The sequence below is a fragment of the Pyrgilauda ruficollis genome, unplaced genomic scaffold, assembly GCF_017590135.1.
Source record: "Pyrgilauda ruficollis isolate IOZ18807 unplaced genomic scaffold, ASM1759013v1 scaffold14, whole genome shotgun sequence".
Taxonomy (NCBI): Eukaryota; Metazoa; Chordata; class Aves; order Passeriformes; family Passeridae; genus Pyrgilauda; species Pyrgilauda ruficollis.
In genome coordinates, this window is record NW_024512543.1 from 4266276 (window position 1) to 4287442 (window position 21167).

At 38.2% G+C, this 21167-nt stretch overlaps 1 protein-coding gene across 5 annotated transcripts in view; it reads right to left on the reverse strand.

The window, feature by feature from the left end:
- Nucleotides 1-21167, reverse strand: part of DCAF5 (DDB1 and CUL4 associated factor 5) — a 70120-nt gene that overhangs the window by 31627 nt on the left and 17326 nt on the right. For all 5 annotated transcript variants that reach the window (XM_041459804.1, XM_041459801.1, XM_041459803.1 and 2 more), the window contains exons 5-6: nt 19604-19733; nt 3939-4152 (exon numbers count right to left, since the gene is read on the reverse strand). In XM_041459804.1, the coding sequence (XP_041315738.1) occupies nt 3939-4152; nt 19604-19733 (344 nt within the window). The remainder of the gene's footprint in view (nt 1-3938; nt 4153-19603; nt 19734-21167) is intronic.

The following is a 21167-nucleotide window of genomic DNA, read 5'->3' on the forward strand; positions in this document are numbered from 1 at the left end:
CTTGGGTGTATAAATAAACTGTTTTTAAAATTGTGGACTAGGATGCCCAGAAGAATGGATAAATTATGTCCTTACACAAATCTCTATAGCCAACAAAGGCAATGGGAAGCTGAGAGTCATGCTCAATCCATCCAGCCTACATTACCCTTCCTCTCATTCACAGCTGTATGACTCAAGTGAGATCCTGGTTAATGCAAACGCCTTACCACTTTGAACCTGTTCATCAACCAACATCAGAGCTCTTCCTCAAAAAGTAGAAAAATTGGTGTCATGTGAATAGGTCATTACACAATGACAAGGACAAAAGAAAAAATTCTGAGAGAAGCACATGAAGGTAAGTTTAAATGGGTGCAAATAAAATATCAGCTAAACAATGCCTCTCAAGCTTTGGTAGTTGCAAGAAACAAGAAAAGCATGATTGTGGCATTTCTAGGAAAAATGCTCATGTATATTAAAAAAAATAATAAATATATTTTTATGTGTAGATGTACACACATTGCTCATTGACTGTGAAGTCAGGCTCACAAGGACGAGGACAATAATGCTTTTGGAGGCAAACAATAGTTTGCAAGGCCACAAAGAGAAACAAAGCTGTTCATCCTCTAAGATCCCCATCACTTAGCTTGTGCTGCAACCCACAATACCTGCAATGACTCAAAATCAAATAAGCATTTCAGAATGTGTTCTTAAAAAAACCCCAAAAAACAAAAGAACCCATTGTAGTTAACAAGGGAATCTTCCCAGATTTGGTACCTTAAATCATTAATGATATATCATTCTTTGCTAAGAGGTTTCAATCTCAGATGCTCCGGAAAAAGGGGGTATACAGATCACTGCACACCTGCTGGTAGCAGGTTTCCCTCTAGAGTGACACATCACGAGTTCTGGCTCCAAGTCCTTTTGAGTACCTATCAAAATCTGTGAGCACTAAAAAAGCAATACTAAGAAAATATTAGAAAGTCTAACTCCCATCAACAGACAAATCAATCAAACTGTTCCCCAGCTAGTAGTCTGTGTTTTGTTTCTGCAAAGAAATTTCATCAATTTAACACACATACCTTGTCAAAGTAAGAACAACACTTCTGGTCATTTTGGGAACTTAAGCATTTGGCTTCTTAAGATATAAGGGCAATCTTCAAGAGAACTCTTGTGTGCTTGCAGCTCAGAATGTGCTCATTTCTGCCATACCAGAATGCAATCCATATGGAACAGGGTGCTATTTACCTTTACTGTAGATTTTCACCACTGTATTAAAACAAATTTCCAAAGGCCACCCAAAACTAACAGTTATGGGGTTTTAAACCCTGGTGGCCATAATTTACAAGAAATCTTCCTGTGAGCAAACCATTTGCTATGTACAAACTTCAGAGGAAGATTAGCAAAGGCTACAGTTCTGTGAGAAGCTGAATCTAACAGAGCCGAAAGGCCATCTCTCCATCTCCCATCTATCTTCTGATCCCTATATCACATCCAAATGCTTGTCAGAGCTCTCTGAGTGTCAGTACAAGTCATTAACCCAGGGAAATATGTAAATGCTGCTGCCAAGTTAGGAAGTGGTATCAGTGAACGGTCTTACATTACCTCTGCTGGACAAGAAAGGCCTCCCCCTTTCAGCAGCTCACTTTTTTCCCAATGGAATTGCATTCTAAACAGTGATGAGTTAAGGATAATCCTTATCATCCTTAACTTTAACTCTTATTAGAATTAAAATGTAGTATAGAAATGCAACTTTATGTAGTGAACTACCTGTGCAGACAACAAATAATAGTTTCTGAACACAAGAGACTCCATTTTTAATTTACTGTGCTCTGTAAGAAAGGTACAACTTAACTATTTAAGACAGCTTAAAAAAGAAAAAAATATCAAGTTGGCAGTTTAATAAAGATGAAAAGAAGAATTGAAGACAGAGAAAATCAGAGGTTCAATGTGAAAAAACTGCTGAAGAAGCCTTCCTACCGCAATTTGAAAGCAACTTTCTTATCCACTTTCAAATGAAGTCCTTTCAAATGAGCCTTAGCCCACACAAAATTTTGATCCTATGAGGAAATACAAGCAAGGTATTCTGTGACGCTTACTTTGCATGGATCTCAAATGAAAGACATTCTTTATAAAGGCTAAGAACAGCAATATTAAAAGGGAGAGGCAACTGGAGCTAGATTAAATTGGATACAGAATTATTTCTTCTTTTGATGAATTCTGATTTGCAGGGGTGAAGACTTGTATACATTATACAAAGCATACTCGTTGTATAGAAGGGCAAAACTCAAAAAAATTGGGTTTTTTTTATTCACCTTGTCTATCTTACAGTAGGTTCCAACTCCAATCTTCTTTTCTAGATACACCTGCAACTGGAATTGGGTTCCCTGTAAAAGGCAGTCCCTAAGGGCTATCCCTAATGTTGACAATCTTAGCCACTGAATTTGAACATTACTGGACAGTTTCAGACACAGAGTTGGAGCATGTGTTGGCTTTTTCTGCATTCATTATCATTTTTCGTTCCAGTTGGAAGATGGCTATGAGCTTGTATCTAAATGTCAAATTCCACATCTCTCTAACATTCCACAGAAAAGTTCATCTTCTCTATTTGCTCCGTATAGTTTTATGAGAGACTATAACTGTCTTTTGCTGATTTTCAACTTATTAGCAGCATTACCTGCTGCTACTTTTCCAAACAGAAAGTCTGTCAAGCCACAAGAATATAAAGTTTTTAAAAAATGCAGGCTCCTGAAGTATCGAATCCGCCTTATACAGAACAGACATACTCCTGCTATACCCATAAGAAAATGCCTTAGAAAGCAGAGCAACATATACTTAGACTTTTCTCTACATCTTTAGTAACAAATGAGAAGCTAAATTATGTGTCAGAGTGTACACATAATTTAAGCTCTACACTGAGTTCCAGAGGAGAAAAGTGTGTTATCTTTAGGCTGACTAAATAATGGACCACAAATTGTCAGTGGTTTTCTTCTTAACCAACACATGTGTTTTCCCATGCTTTATAGTAAGCCACTCAATTGTTTTAAATGAGTTTCATTATCACATTTTCACATTCTTGTCAAATAATATTCAGAACTAAGGAAAACTGCTCAAGTTCAATGACATGAATGTATTTCCTACTTGCAATCTGAAAGAAGCTCAACTCTGCCTCCTGCAGCAGCAGCAATAGAATTAGTCATGAAATTCTGGCTGCAAGAATTTTGCTGATGACAGTTAAGAAATTTTCAGATTATATAGCTTGAAACTATCATAGCTTGAAAGTACATCTTTTGCCCTTAAACAGTGCCTTGGGTTATTAAATACAGCTGTCCAAAGACAATATCTGGCTCTAGAATCATATGAACTTCTGTTAGCCACTTTATGTGTGACCTATTTCTTTGTGATCAGTAGTAGGGACAGAGCCCTGCCTCAGTGAAGTAACAGACTATCCCTTCCTTACCAGCTGCCATCACCACTTACAGGACACTAACCTACAAATACCTTATCCTACCTGATCTAGTAGTCGAGTATTGAAAGAGAAACACTATAATTTGAAATAAGAATTAATAACCCCATAAATGCACAATATTTAAATTTTGTGGGGTTGCCTCTACGCCACTCTGTAACAAAATTGAAATGCAAGGAAGATGCTTCCTTATCATATGTAGGTGAGTAGATAACATTGTATTAATTGGACCTAAAAAGACAGCAAATATTTTCTTCTGCATATAATCTTCTAAGTAAGTATTAGATCACATCAAACAACAGGTAAAACTTCTCATGTGTTTTGGTATATGTTTTCCTTCTTTCAGAGCCCACCTTGCAAAACAGTTCTGAATAAGCCTGTACGTGTCCTGCTTCCTGTGTTATCTGCTGAACCAGAAAGAAGCCACCCTCACAAAGGTGTCCTCAAAGAGTCATGGAAACCCTGGAGACTCCAGGCAGCACTGCTTGCTTATTACCTGATCACGATCACCTGCAAAACAGCAGCTCTTCATGGTGCAGGAGTTGAAGTAGCCCTGGTTGTCAAACTGGAAGACGGGCAGGCGGCAGTGGATGTCGTAGAGCACGGGGGGCAGGCGCCGCCGCAGGGCCAGCAGCTGGGTGCCATTGCTGTTGAACCGCACGCTCATGGCACTCTGAAGGGAAAGGTTCCCACCATAGCGGAGCAGGGAACTGGGGAAAGACAAGTGGGAGTCGGTGAGATGGGCTGCACAAACCAACTCAACTACTTAAAGACAGAACACTCTTTAATCTTACTGAGGCTTTTCAAACAAGCCCAGGAAACTAGAATCTTATTTAGTTTCTGCTTTCAATTCCTGAAAAATCTTAATATGAAACCTGAATGACAAGCTATCAAAATGCTATGTTTGTAAAGTCTTCAGAACAGAGAAGTTAAAGACTGTAAATAGTTTTGTTAATAAAAAGTACATGTCCTGCATAGGAGCCAAGATGGGCAGAGCACTTAGCCTTAAAAAGGCTGTCCTTTTATTTCTGGGATGTCTGCCTTTGAGACTGACCCTACCAGCACTCAGCCCTTTTTGTTAGCTGGTTCTTGAACCAAGCAGTCTTTTACCCTTGCTCTGGCACCGGATGGCATTTTCTCCAAATGTAGACAGGCTGGCCATTCTCTCTCTTCTGCTTCTATTTATATCTCTACAGGGCATCAGAGGATGTTTAAACTCCACAATCAGTTCCAGATGTCTTAAATAAAAGGACATCTTACTAACATGTTATTGCAAGAAATGCTAAAATAAGTCACTTAGCTAATCTTGAACTAGCTTCATCTAAAAATACTGCCAAGTAGGCAAGACAATTATGTTATCACATGACATTATTACCTAAAACTCTCATGTGGAAGGATTAGCTGGTTTCCTTGTCTCATATAAGGCTGTATATTCAGAGCTGGAGTATTTGTATCCATTCTTATTGACATACACAAAACAAACCCAAAGGTTCACACGTTTCCAGACTTTTTAAAAAAGTAACAGAAATGGAACTCGTTCCACAAAGGAACCTAAAGTTAATCAAAGCACACCTTAAATGCAACTTGTACAGATTTTCTGATCTTTTCAAAGACTTAATTCAATCTGTGTACTTGAAATTATTATGTATATGGAAAGCGAGACAAAGATGGAAGACATTTTATCTCTTTTTTTGTTCAGTGATCACTGAAACCTTCCTAAACAGGACTAAAGCTCAATTTTTTGTTAACACTTCTGTTTTGAGCAATAACCATCAAATGTTGTTGAGAACTGTGACTTTTATGCCCCTTCTGGACCAGAAAAAGCATGCCAGCTCAGAATTTGTAAATTCTAGAGGGATGCTTACTCACAGATTTTAATGCATACCACCTTCTGATATAGCCCTTTGCCCCAACAACTGTGAAGAATGAGTCACTCCACATGGATGGGAAGCCACATTCCATGCAGGTCGAAACATGCATCATTGCCTGAGATACCGTAAAGTTAAAAAACCATTGTTCCTAAGCCAGAGTTAAACAAAACCAACACAAAATATAAGACTCTACATAATGAATGCCCTAGAAATATGCTGCTCTCTCACACACACGCTCTTTGTGCACTGAACAGTCAAAGCCAGAGTGCCACAAAGGCACCAAAAGTCACATTTTCAAAGCCAGCTAACTAGTAAGTTCTTAAGGCTGGGCACCAAAACTTCAGAACACTTCTATCAGCGTGAACAGTCCTGGTGTCTCATGTTCTCCTCCTCCAAGGCAAAGTTGCCAAGCTTTTATTAATCATGTTCAAGGTATTTAATTAAAACATGAGAGAATTTAATACTAGAAACTGTAACATTAGAGACAAGGATTTAGGATCCCTCCCATGAGCCTCAATTAATTTCTGTTAATTGAGATCAATAAAGCACTCACCTCAAAATACTCAGTCAGTCATTAAAAATCAAAACAAAACAAGATAACCAAAACACATATGATATTTTTGCCTTCCCTCTTCTGATAGGTCTTAGCAAGCCATTTATTTTTCTATGGAATTTTCCACTTTCTTCAAAAAGGACAAACAAGTTAAAACATCTTAAACCCACCAAAACCCCAACCAAACAAAGAACTCAACACAAAAAAAAAAACAAAAACAAAAAAAAAAAAAAAAAAAAAAAAAACCAAACAAACAAACAAACAAAAAAAAACCAAACCAAAACAAAACAAACCAGGCAGAATAAACAATTCCAGGGTTTTTTTTGGCTAAGAAAAGTTAATTTTTAATAAAAAATATATGTGTTGTCCAACATGAATAAGAAGGTCATAAGAAATATGCACCAACCAGACTTAATGTTTAGGTGCAAACACTGCTGCACCAAGATCAAGCTTCTCTCCTCATTACCAGTTCTCCCCCTTAATCCAAATCACAGCCCAGAATTCTCTCCTGCCTGCAAGTGAGTGAGCCTACCAGATGCCCCATCCTTTCAAGTCTTCAAGCAAAGTTTTCATTGTTACTAGTATTATACCCTGCCTGAGATCATTTGAGATTATATTTTATAGCAATAGGAGTGCAATATTAAACTGGCTTCCATTCTGCTTACAGATGTTTCATTAAGCTCCTATAGCAGTCAAAGGTACCAAAGCAAACACTTGGAATTGAATTCTGTATTGTGTTGCAGTAACTTCAGTGTGACAAAGCTCCAAAAGAATGTTTTACTTCAGAGATTAAAGGAAGCAAGAGAGACTAGAACTTCAGAAAAAAATATCCACACATGAAAAGTCTAGAATTAAGGAACTGCACAGCTAATACTTCTCAAAAGATCTACAGCTTTGCCTGCCTTTGACCCTCACTCCACACAATTCAGCCACACATGTGATGGAAATGAAGGATGTCTGATGCTCTAAAGACCTTCAAATTAATCAGAATGAGAGCTTTTGCACTTTCTTTTTTTTGAGGAGGGGGGAGGGAAGGGGAAGAGAAGTGCTGTTTAAAGCATGTTCAAATGACTATATTCCCTTTCTCAGCTGCACCAGGGTGTTGTGCTGTCCTTTTAGTCAGTGTTACTTTTGGACTTTTCACAGGATTATGTGGGGCAGGGTAGACATGTTTGGATACGTTGCTCATGTTAGAACTGCCACTTACTGCATGCACTAACAAAGGAGTTTCAGAGGCAACACCTTGTTGCAGTTACTAAAAGTTTACTGATGCATCACACCAGAAACAATACTCTCATCTTGACACAGACCATGACAGCTAGTGAGAAATCTGAAGGCAATACTAAAAGGACACTTCTGAACAAGATGATTGCTCTTTCTGCCAGAGGCATTATTTTTATGAATCCAAAGCCAGACTACTCGGATTTACTCTGCTTCCAAATTTGGCTCACCCAGACAGCTGTGGAATGCTGATGTTGCCTACCAGCTCTGGAAGCAATATAGAGAGAGACACATGCACTCCTGAGTTTTTTAAAAAGTCATATTGTATGATTAAGAGAAATATTTAGTCCACAGATGGAACATTGCAATCCAAACACACATGCTGGAGCTGGAGGGAGGCTGAGGAGGGAGAGAATGGACGATTCTATGCAATATGGTCATTTCCGTAGCTGGATACGCAGCACGCAGGCAGCGGGCAAGGGCTAACTAAATACAGCTCAGCCAAACAATGGAAGGCTTTCAACCCACGAGCAGCACCACTAACCTAAATAATTCGGTTAACTGGCAGTTAGTGCAGCAAGGGAAGGAGCAGTATCACTGCACTGCAGTACAGACACTGTCCTTGGGACAGGGCTGTCATTTAAGAAAAGAAATTAATTAAGCAAGGGAAAAGTGTTGGTGTCATAACCAGCAGTGAGTGAGACTAACTTAATGAAAGAATGACCTTAAAAGGAAAGAATGAACTGAATGCTTGTAACTAATACACACCATTGCATACAACTGTGTTTGTCAGCAATTCTGTAACCACAAAATTGAGAAACTTCTAACTGTGCAAAAAAATAACTGGAATGAAACTTGGCAAACAGAACTTTGGCCTGGAAAACTGCAGAAAAGTTTGGGGGTTTATTTTCAAGAAAAATACTGTGTGCTTAAAAGGACACAATTCATACAGAGTCCGAAGCAAACACTTAAGAGCCAAATTAACCAATAACAGAAAAGTCAGCACAATATTGAGCAGTCTGCTCAATGACCATGCAGACCTTTTTAAAGTAGATTACGAGTCTCAGAAATCTCAAGATAGTTTCTTTGAAAAGCAGATAAATTGTGTCTAAGAGTACGACATTTCACTATAAGTATTATAAGTGATAACAAATGTGAAGGAAGTCCATCCATGTCTGAAGGTATACAAGCCATACTCAAGATTTTATAATTTTTCAGAAACAAGCTCATTTTTCTAAATTCTGTCATCACTATTATCTTACTACCCTCACAAGAACTGTCTCCAAGAATCCTTACCAAGAAGTAAGGGGTATTTGCTTGGACATTAAACAATAACCAAATAAAATAAAGGCTGTGCATTATTGGCAAAACTAATAGTTTTGCTCTCCTTCAAAAAGTACAATTAAAATCAATTCCATCCACCAAGATATGAAAAGTACAGAATTCAGAGTGAAGATTCAGCATGTTCAAGAACGTGACATTTCTTTGCTGTTTACTGTTAGGGTCAGAAACATATAAACTAGTTCAAAATGGAATCTCCCTATCATTAATGAACTTTCATGCATGGCAACCTCAAAGGTGAACAGAAGCTTTGCTGTTCCCTCCAAACCATAAGGGCAATATTTTAATTTTTTTAAAAATAACTGAGATTCTTACCTGATAACAGACTTCAGAAACTGGAGCCTTAAAAACATCAGACATGACCATTTATGTACCCAGAGCAACCCAACAATGTAACAACAAAGGCTTGCCTAGTTTGGCCCTTACGACCTAACTGCATAACTGAATGAAAATGTTGCTACATCAGTAATCTCAGGCAGCTCTCCAGAATGCATTATGATTTCCTGTATTCTGCCTTTATTCACAGGAAAATACCTCAAGAATTTCAGTATTCTGAGGAAGACGGCAAGAGCAGAGGCAGAAAGTTTACTAAATTCTCCCCTCATCTGTATTATTTTTATCCTTTCAGGATTTAAGGTTACCTCTGCCATTACACAGACTGAACAGTAGCAAATGACAGCAAACAAAACAAACAAAAAAAAAGATCCTGTTTGTTTGGATGCTTCACATCCTCCTCCAGCTCTAGCCAAGATTTGTTTAGGTCTTATTACAGACTCGTTCACAAACATTCTGTGGGTCACCTGGCACAAGAGTGTCCTATTCTCACTCTCTGCTTGAATCATGTAGGTGTTACTCTAATGTAAGTAATAAACGAGATCTAGTAAGTAGACAATTAGTTTTTCAGGGGAAAAAAAAAATTAAAAAAAAAAAAAAAGAAACTTGAGAATACAACATAAAAAGCAACTGTCCAACAGCCACAAACAAACTAGCTGAAACACCTGATCTTTTCCATCCTTTTCTAATCCCTAAATTCTCTGATCAGAGTCCCTTATGCAGTCTGTTCAGAAATAGCACCTTGTAGGATGGAGTACAGACTGTGACAGGGAACAAAAAAAAAAAGAAACTTGAGAATACAACATAAAAAGCAACTGTCCAACAGCCACAAACAAACTAGCTGAAACACCTGATCTTTTCCATCCTTTTCTAATCCCTAAATTCTCTGATCAGAGTCCCTTATGCAGTCTGTTCAGAAATAGCACCTTGTAGGATGGAGTACAGACTGTGACAGGGAACACTGCTCAGCTAAATCCAGCAAAACACAAAGGAGCAGGTTCCATCAGATAACCAGATAGAGAAGATACAAATACAGCCAGACATGGCATGGGAAGATGACCTCTAGCCCAAATAAAGGAGAAGGATGTGTTCCCAAGCCTTCACCAAAGTCCTTACAGCACAAAGAACATGGATATCAGAGAATGTTACCTTAGAAAAATATTCTCAGTGTAAAAGTTGGCAGTTCCTCCTGAAGAATGAAGCCATTTTCATACCTTATGCAAAATGAGTCTCGGTGTCAATACTGCAGTCCCACAATACATTTTTCCTGCACATTTCTGTGCTGCAATTGTTGTCTTGCATTAGGAAAGCTTATGAGTAACATCAGCCACAGATTTGTTCTCTTATCCCATTATATGTATATATATATATACACACACTCACTTCCCTGCTTTTCTCTAGTTAAGTTACAAGAATTTTTAATTTACAAAAACTACACAAATAGCTATTAAAGAAAATAGCAGCAAGAAGAAAGTAGGCCTTTCTTTTGACAGGAAAATTGCCAAGATCCAAAATGCTCCTGCAGTAGAAGAGTCCAGTCTTGAACTAGCAAAGCTTTTGCCTCTAGTAGGTAAAAGATGAACATCAATTTTCACCTAAAGCTAAGTGAATACAACTGCAGATGTAACTTTGGACTCATCAGGTTCTATCACAATTTCCCCTGGACTGATGTTTCAAAGACTAATTCCCTTCTCTTAAAATAGGGTTTAACTGATTTTTCATATGTTCTCCTAGTAAATGCACTAAGAGGCTTTCTCCTTTGATTTCAGCTACCAATATTTTTAAAAATTTTCCTTTCTCCCTTTTTAAAAAAAAAAGTTTCTTTTTTAATTCCCTCCATATTAAACTGAGGTATAGATGTGATTAGGGCAAGATTTACAATGATTACTGCCTTAAGAAAGCAGTCTACAAAAACCCATTCAATCTGAGCTTCTTTTGAGCAACAGATTATACTTTTAAAATTTGCATTACAAGGACAAGGACAATGCTTTGCACTTTAAGCTCTTGCTTTAGAAAGACCTGGGTGCTAAAGTACTTCAAAGCTAACAAAAAGATTAAACACCATGAGGTCTTGAAGTAGGCAGTTTTCCCTTTTCTTGGTACAGGAAAAACTGAGGGCAAGAAAGGTCAACCAGCAGACCTAACCAACACTGTGAAACAAAACCAGGTTTCCTGACTTCTTGTTTACAGTTACACACAGTGTTGAATATCTAAAACCTGAATAGCACCTCTGCTTGTAGGAGCAAGCTGGATCCCACTGAGGAAAGGGACAGCACTGAGCTTAAAGTGCCTGCCAGAACCAAGAGTGCTAACGTGAGGATGCTGATAGGTGTGAAGAAGTTTCATTTTCAAATCAGAAAATCCCCGTGCATATGATGGAGAACAATCAAGACAGGAGAGGCCGAACAGAAGAATAACCAAAACCCTATCTGAGAACAGCAAAGAATTAAAAGCTGAGCTACAAAGAACACTCTATTATACAATTTGAAACTCAGTTCTCCACAATTCAGTTGTGTCTGTTCAACAAATCCAGGGATCCTACAGGAAAGTTAAAAATCTTTATAAATACACTCCACTCCAAGAAGGACACCAGACTAAACACAGAGAAAGCTAAGCTAAACCCTCTATCCCAAGAGGCCTGACAAGATCATGCATAAAGCAAGACTGCAAATGAAATATGGAGTGTGTACATCTAGAACAGAAGCTAAGTGAGAGGGTCCTTCCTACAGTACCGTCCCTGTAAACTCCACAATAAGGACAAGGCATAAGGGTGGGAAAAAGAGACTACAGTACCTGTTTCACACACGTAAATACCAGGCACTATTTGGTAGACTTGCAAACTTAAGTATTTCCAGACTATCTCTCAGGTAGTGTTCACACCAGCAACAGAAATTACTGCTTCAGAATAAAAAAAATTGTTTAACAATAAATTCACTGATTTACATGTTTCAAAACTTTAGGCTGCACTCCTGTCTTTAAAGAAAAAAAAAAAAGGTAAAAAAAAAAAGCATCAAATGACTGAAGCTGGCAATAACCAAAAAAAGTCTCCTCAGGCAGGAAAGCCACCAACATGACTAAAGCCTTGTCACCATCTCTCCTTGACCAAAGTAAAAAAAAAAGACTCATTTGCAAGTACTCACTTTTTTCCCCTCAGTGAGAAGAAAGGGGGAAAGGCTGAGTAAGCTACCTTAGATATTTCTAACTCTAAATAAGTAGTTGATTTTGGCTAAGTTTGTGGCAAATATTTTTGAGACTTATGTTTACAATATGGAAATCAAAGCCAAAAGCCATCTGAAAAGTACTACTCCCCCAGATGCCATTACTATTCAAATGTTCCTTCAATGCATCCCAAAGATTCTCAGAAAAATTCAATCCCCATGAACTTAAGCAATATTCAGTTCACTTTCTAAAAGTTCTAAAGGGAACTCTTGAGAAATAATGGAAGACAAATAGGGGGGAAAGTATCTACATTTAGGTTCTGTGTAATTTAGGGCTAATGTGCCAAGTTGGATCTGGTTAGATCTTTAAATTCTAGGTTGAGAAACTGATCAGTTGAGCTGCCTCAGTAGCACAGAAGTGTAACATATGAAGATGGTACATGTGTGGGATGAGTTCTATTTCCTGAACTGCAAGAGAAGACAAATAGTTATTTGAACTATTTGAGGTGGTATGGTTGACCCATATTGGTGAGCTCCAAAACAGCACTTAAAATTTGTTAAACTGTAGCCTAAGTGGATTACTTTAAGCAACATCAAATCAGTCAAAATTCACAACAAATTATTCCACTGGGAAGAGAAAGAAATTATAAACCTGACAATGAACAAGTGGTTGCCAAGATACACACATTTCTCCTGCAGTCCTTAATACAGTGCTTTGCTCAAAGCAGGACTGACAAAGGACTCCAAACAGAAACATGCAGCACACTTCTATTGCCCTGAAATAATTGAAACAGGTATTTGCCAATTCAATGATGTAGTGAGCTGTTCCACCTGCAGGGGCTTTGGGAATCCCAAAGCATTCACACTGGAAATTATGACAATCAGAAGCTTCTTTCCTTCACATGAAAAGTCAAAATGTAAAACAGTTAAAGTAAAATTTTAAATATCCTCATACTATTCCTGCTATCATGTATCACCTACAGATTCTACATGAAGAAAATTCTCAATTCACCAGCACTAGCTTTTCAAGAAAGAGCCCTGAACCTCAGTAAGCTCAGTGTCAGAAGTAAACCCTGTGGCTGGTCCCTGAATTAATATCCCCAGCACAATCAGCAACAATACTGATCCCTCACACTTGCAGAAGCTCAGTATTTCATCCAACATACCAGACATCTTGGTAACACACAGATAAAAAAGGGCAACAGTTACTTTGTAGAGCGAGCTCAGGAAGGAAAGCTAGAAAGTATAAAAATTCAGCACATGTGCGATCATTACTCAGAAAATAACTGCCATCTCTGTTCTTCTTCTGTGATCTCTAAGGATCAAACACCTTGAAGGTATGACCCTAGAAACCAAAATTGGCAACTATTGGAGACCTCAATCTATGGGCTTGTACTCAGTTATGATGCTGTGTTTATGACCTTAGAATACCTTCAACAATATCACACAGATTTTTTAAAGTCCTCTCTATGCAACAGGCTACAAATATCACCTGTGGTACAGACAGAGTTGCAAATACTCATCATCTCCCTTTCCTCCCTTACCATCGCACATCCACTCATCCAAAAAAAAACCCAACAGAATTAACCATGCCTTTATTCAGAGGTAATATTCAGTCCTCTCTTGCAAAGCTGGTCTATCTGACATGCACTTAAGTAAACTATGAAGAAGTGCTCTCAAATTTCCTGTAGTTCTGGTAGCTACCACTCCTATTTTGATATTGAGAGAGGCCTCCTAAACCTGAAACCTAGCTTTTCCAGCTACATGTCAATCTAATACAACCTCCAAGATCTCTATGTCCAACACTGTTTTCCTCTTGCTATCATACCACTGATACAAAACCAAAAAAAGTAATACTCATCAGGTCTTTGAAAGGCTGGGAACTAAACGAAGTAAGATAAACTACAAGTCAAAACAATCATGAGTCAACAACTGGATTTGCAAAAGTACCTGTGATCTCCAATACATGTGGACCAGAAGTTATGGATGTAATAGATTGTTTTAAGAGTTGCATCATGTTTACTTGCAGTACAATGGCTAAGCTGAACACCTAGTAATTAGCATTTGGCAGAAAAGCTCTGTTCAAGACAAAGACTTTAGGAAATACAGTCAGTTCAAGACCAGCAGCACAGTGCAGCCACATCTTCAAAGTCCTCCACACACTGGCAAGATCAACACACCTCAACATTCATAAACCTGCTAAGAAGAGTCCTCTCTCAAGATGCCCCTGAATCTAATTTGTTTACTAGAGGGAAAAAATTTCTATATCTCTATATTTTGCTTACTGTTTAATGAGCTGATCACTAGATGATTCACTACTATCTAACAACATGTGTTCCTTGTCCACAGCTTAGGAGTTTGCTTCTCTATATTCTCAGATCAGGAGGCAAATTTAATGTTAGTTTAGAGTACACTAAGAAAGACTTCTTGATTGGTGTTTTTTGATACACAAATATTCATTTCATGTGAGCTAAAAAAGTTTGTTGCACTGAGCTCTGAACTGCAGTTACCTGTCAGCCAAGACAAAGAAAGAACTCAAAGCTGAAATAATGTTCCTTTTGGATTTATCTGTAAAGACTTGATGGAAAACACCAAAACTCACATTCCTTTAACTTAGGCTTATTATGATTTGTATGGTCCAAAAAAAATTAGCTTTTGAAATATGCTATAAGGATTACAATGACCAAGGAATACCAGGTTTGCCCTGTTGCTCAAGGATTTTTTTTATCTTATCATTGGGCTTTTTGAGTACATGGACTTGTAACTATGCAGACAGCACAACTCTCCTCAACGTTCAGAAGAATCTTAAAAAGGTTTGTTGTGTGTAAGCATTTCTACCTCACTCGGAGTTGAATGCAGTACTTGAATTAGGGGGACAAATGCATTTCCAGATCCCAAAAGTAAAGTCTGAGGCTCTGGAACAGTGTTTTACTCCAGGAGCACAAAAAGTCAAATGACAAAAAGAAAAACTCCCTGCTTATAGTTTATTCTTATGAAACATGCAGACTTGGAAGGTAAATCATCCCCAGCTTTGGTCAGGTTCCACTTCTACTTTGTAAAAATCTTGTAAAGAACATGCTGAGGAGGCAAAAAAGGGGAAGGTTAGTGCAGCAAAAGAAACCAAAGCAAGTAAAACAGAATGAGCAGAATGCCACAAACAGCTGAGCATATCTAATTGTTCACTGCTCCTCAAAAGAGGACATGTTTCCTTTTTGTGTCCCCTTGTCAGCCTTACAGGCCTTACGCCCTCTTCTCAATGGTTTACAGTTGCCACTGGACCCTCCCTGAACCAAGTTCAATTTGCTAGGGCATAAGAAAGCTACAAAGTCTTTCCAGCTTATTTTTCTAATTTCTAAACATGATGAGTTGGCTCAAAAAACAGGTCAAACACATAACTATGCAACAGACATAGGAATGAGAGCCTGGTAGTTTTTAGATAAGCCCTCCCAGACTCACCTAAAATACCCCAAGATATATATTTATGACACAAGACTAAGCATCTTAACCCTTGAAGTGGACACACCAATGGATCCCAGTGTGCATAAAGTACTGGCTCAATGCTCCCATCACAAGCAGGACACACTTCTGTGAACAGCCTTTTTGCAGCATGAAGATCAGTTTAAAAATATGTGATGGTAATTAATAGGACAAACCAATATAATTTTGATCTCAAAAACTTCTACATATGTTGACATAAGTGGTGGGTCAGAGGGAACATAGGAAAAGAAAGCATTAATGAGACAATGATAATATTTTCTTAAGGCAAAAAGCAATCTTTTTATTTCAGTAAAAAGAAGATGATCATGGAGCTGTGTGGAAAAAGAGAAGGGAGAACATGAGTACCTAACAACAGCTGAAGTAACGTAGTCTTTGCTTGAAATATATAGGTACTCTGGCTTGCTGAGTTTCCCCCAGCAATTCTGTAACAATATTTGTAATACATATTTTATTGTAAATAGTTGAAGAAGCACAGACCTCCCTTTTTGAACTCTCTTTTAAAAAGGCACAGCTTCCAGACCCCATCTAGTGGTGTGAATGCCTTACAGCAGCCTCTCCAATCAAAACCACATTTAAAGCTTTTCAATCAAAAAGCCCTCTTTTTAAAAAAGAAACAATACAGATGATTTCAGTTTAACGTCCACCTGAAGTAATAGAAATACTTACACATTCTAAAAATAGAAAAATAAGATTTGCAGACTCACTAGTCAGCTTATAATTGTAGAATTATATTAGTTCTATATTTACAACACTTGATATGCTATTTTGAGGAGCCAACCCACCATATCCAGATCTTATTACTATACTGGGATAGAAAGAGAGAATCTCAATTGCTGCAGTAAATCTGAGACAGCAGAGATATCAAGCTGTGAATGAACTTTGGGAAAAAGCAAAATGAATCCGCCTCTGTATCCTGACTCAGTCAGCAAGACTAATCAAATTATGATCATTTGAAGTGAGCTAAACTTTCCACAATTCAGAGCTGTGCAACTGTCTCTAAATTTCTCCATGCATGCCAATAAATGCTGGCTTTTCAATCACCTCCTTCACCATAGCAGCCAAGCATAAAGCACTCCCAGCTTCCTATTAGAAAGTTAACCAATTCCATGGTATATTAATAAAATCTACTCATAATCAGGACTTCTTTCCTAGCCCTAAAACTATTCAATTTAAAATTTTTAGGGGTGATTAATGTTGCCTGACTAAAGAAGTGGACAAAACCAACTTTCCTGGCTGGAGGCATACAACAGCAAGCTGAGACAAATACTCCCATAACTCAATTGGAGAAGAGCCATGTATTTTGGAGAAAAATACACTGCTGTAAAACTCCTCAGATTTTCAGGATAAATTAGATACAGCTCATTTGTTCCTGTCAAGCAATGGAATCTACATCTGAATTCTCTAACCTACAAGGACATTACTGCTCTATTCAATGTTTTGAAAATGTAGAGCTATGTGTTTAAAACTATACAATTAGCCATATTCCACTGATTGACATACAAGTTTAGAAGTTCACAGCAAATCTCCCCTTTTCTGATAGTCCATTATCAAGCTGAACAGCATCAAAGAAAAACTATACTTCCCCTGAGGAGTCTTTGCTGATTAAAACAAGAAATTCAGCATCAAGCCTGATCCCCTTCAAATGAATAAAGGCCAGCCAATTCCTGTCAGTTTTATCAAACCTCACCTATATCTGTAAAAAGTCTCAACACACATAGTGCTGTTGGCTGCAATATGTGCTGTGTGAAGGTATTGCTAACTACAGTACTGCTACTGGCCACAAACAGCTAGTCTTTGGAATTCCAAGCTTCTCACTTGCTGGATTTCGCAGACAAGCAGCAGCAAGGTTCCCCAGAGCAGCCTCCAGTTATGAAGCAAAAAGCAGTGCCTGCATTATATAATTCTGCCTCCTTCTGAGAACAGACAGGAGTTGGGGAAGTCAGTTTTACAGCAAGTGTTATACCAGCAGCAAATTATTAACTACATGTAACCATTTCCCATGTCCCACATTGCAAGAGTGCTGTGGTCCAGCCTGCCCCACCGGGAGTTAAAATTTTAGCAACCCACAGTAAACATTTAAAAGTATCTACACTTCTTCCCCTTCTTTCTACCCATTCAACCTCTAATCAAAACCACACTAGCACACAATGTGACAAAGCAGCCGAAGTTGAACAGATTGAGTATTTTCTATTGGCACCACGGGTGGAATGACAGGACTGAAAACCTTCCACAGTGGCCTCAGTGTTTTGATGGACTACATCAATACTGAAGGAAAGGAGGAATTTCCCTTGATGGCTTAAGGCATAAAAATCCCTCACGGGTGAATGTCATGTGCAGCAATGTAAATAAAAATGTAGACTAGGGAAGAAATAGACAGATCTAGCAATTTTTTACTGTTGTTATTTATAATTATGCTATTCAACAATCCCAGCAAAAATTCAACAATCAAACCAATACTTGTCCCTCAAATACCTCAATTCCTTCATCCTACCTACACTTCAGGAAGTAATACGTTCTCTTGGATGCCAAAGACAGTATAAAAGAGAGCTACGGACATGTAGGGAAGCAAAAATTTTTACAGTTAGCAAACTTTTTTGACAGTGAGGAAAGCATCTGGTGCAGTAGCCTTCCTTTGCTGTGCTAGTGGCATGCTTACACAGGCAGCATCCTGTTTATCCCTAGATTATGGAGAATTTCAGGGCTCTTTAACCAATTTGGCCTATAACACTCACCAACCAAAGTGTTTTTGGCAGAGCTTACCTGCAACTACAGCTTCCTTTATTATTAATATAAGAATATGGAAAATATTCACAAACTCCCACACATAGCAACTTCAGTTTTATGCAGTCTACCACAAGTACTTACAGCATTATGTGGATTTACTTATCTTTAACAAGAACTATTTTTACCTCCTGATAATTAAGTGTATTTTCCCAGAAGAGACTGTAACAAACTGAAATACACAGAGAGATGTGTAAATTCTGGCTTCCACTTCCTCGCCAGAGTGAGGATTGTATCTTTACTGATCTGAAATTAATTTTTTTTTCGTCATATGACAAAGTGAATTGGCCACAAATACATTAAAAAACAAGTTCCAGCTTTCTAGATTAGCAAATTAGATCTACAGAGACAAGCAGAAGTTTTGTCAAATGCTCTGTTACTTTAAATAGACTAAAAATCCAGTGTAATTTATTTAAATATGAGAGACTCTGACTTTGGCAGCCCACTAGCAGGACACATATCATTCTGAAGAGTCCTCTTTCCTGGGAGTTTCATGGGAAAAAAATCTGCAGTGGCAGCAGAGTGCTTTAGAGCCATTTTCTTTTCCTAAACCAAGCATACACCCTTCTTACTGTGTTTTGGACACATCTCTGATCAAGCAAAGGAGGAGAGCTAATGGCTGTCCCAGAAAAATGGTAGCTGAAAGCAGACTTAACACCTGCATTCATTTATGTTACAGCTGGCAGGCAGCCAGACTTAACCCACCACAGATTTTTATGATGGAAAAATGAACATTCACAATCTGAAAGACTGAAAAATCTTAATCTCTCGTGCATGCCAAAGTCTGGTATTAGACATTGCATACATCCACTTTAGAACCCAGTCTAATCATATTTCAAACTGCAACCTAATTCTCTTAACTTGCTTTTAACTCTATGCAAATCTAGACAGCCAAATGATTTTACAGATGTCTGTATCACTTAGGAAGCCATGTTAAACTCATAAGCACTGAGTAAAAAGCTGCCTTGACCACACTCTCTAGTCAGCCAATAAAAACTGAGCTGGGCAGGAAAAACAGACTGTAAACCAGGCAGTGCCCACCACAGATTCTTCCAGTAGTATCAAGAGAGTGTTAAATATAATGATGAGAACTTGACACAACAATCCAATCCTATCTGCAGTGGTGAGGCCAGGCAGGCTTTGGAACCTTGACTTACCTTAAAAATCACTTACCTTAACACTGAAGATCTAGCCCCATTTAAAATCAAATTAGATCATACGTATGAAGAAGAATATTAATTATGCAAAATAATTTATTAACAACACTGCTATTAACTTTGTTCTGCATCTTTTCTTACTACCATATATACTGACTTAAATTTAAAAAAAGAAAAAAAAGCAGCATGCCATCACCTCCCAAGGGAAAGAAATAACACAGTATAAAACAAGGACAGCCAGCTCATACCTCTGAGGTTTACGAATATCCCAGAGTCCCACACCTTCTTTTGAGTTGGCAGTAGCCAGTAATCTGGGTTCTACTGGATTAAACATCACACTGTGAAAGGCTGATGGGTAGTGTGCCAAGCAGAAGGGCTCTGTTGAAAAAGTTGAAATTTCAGACATAAGAACAAACAATGCATTCAACTGTTCAATGTAAGGAGTTTGGCAGCTGAATATGGAAACAGCATAACAAGATCTGAAGATATGGAGACATGTTCAAACCACTTCTCAAGCTGACACATCCAAAGCAATATAAAACCTGAAGTTTTAAAATCCACCCACATGTATATTAATTCTGTCTAAATATGGAAAAGGACACACACTGAATTTCAAGACACCATTTTCTTTATGGAAGGTTATCAGAGTTTAAAACTAGCTATTCAAAGATCAAATACTTGAATTTTTTTTAAGGTTCATGACCAAATGCTCATCTGATAAGGGCTATACATGGAGGAGTTTCTGAAAGCTTCCTAGTACTATACACCTGAGAGTTTCCACAGCCTCTGCTGATTACCCAAACCATAAATGTAGCAGCAATTGCTTCTAAGGGAGAATAATATTACAAGAAGTGAAATAAATTTGTATGAAACTCAGCTTAAAGCAAACTGCTAACTCTGGGGAAAAGAAGCTTACCACCTCTTAAGTGCTGTACTAGCAGACAAGAAGGGTGCTCCTCTTGCATAAAAAAAAAAAGTTAACAGTTAGCTCTTGCTGCTCACACACAGAGCAGAAAACATGCTCATTCAGACTCTCCATCTCATAAGACTGTGTTTGGGCTGCTACTGTGCCTTATTTATTCCATCAAAATACTGTCTCCATGAAGAGTGGGGAAAAGCCTTGACTCTGTTACCTTCTCTCTGCTTCTGTGAGCTTTACAGCTTTAAGCATAGTCTAATTCTCTTCCTTGTTTGCATCTTTTGTGGCATGCTGCCACTCTTTAAATCAACTAAGAAACCAGAATCAGTCTCTATTTCGAGCCAAGGATTTGGCCAGACTTTCCCATTCACTGTTTGCTTTCCCATTCACTTTGCTTTCCTGTGTCACTCACGTGCTAGGGGGACAGCTATTGTCCCTATCTGAGCCACCGAGTGCAGCACCTGTAGCCCCACAAGCAACTCCAGAGCTATGTCATTTTCTTTCCTCACTTCCCTCATCACCACATATAAAACAGGGTTACGCAGGCAACCCTCTCAAATTCTCAATACCTTATGAAACCACTGCCTATCAAGCAAATGAGACAGAATTAACATTTATTTGTCTTGTCTGTACCCTCCTTCCATGCTCTATTACAAGTTTTTTCATCAGGCATTTTCCTTTTTGGTGTTTCTTTAGCAGTGATGAAAACAAAGGTCTCTGACCACAGATGAAGCTCCATGGCGCTATTCATTGTCATAAGTCAAAAGTAAAAACAAGAAAAGAAGCCAACTTTTTTTCTGCCAGTCTGCCTCCAAATAAGGTTTAACACCAAAACTGACCTTCTATGTTTGCATCATCAAATCAGAATCCTGCTGGGACATAAAAGGCTGTGT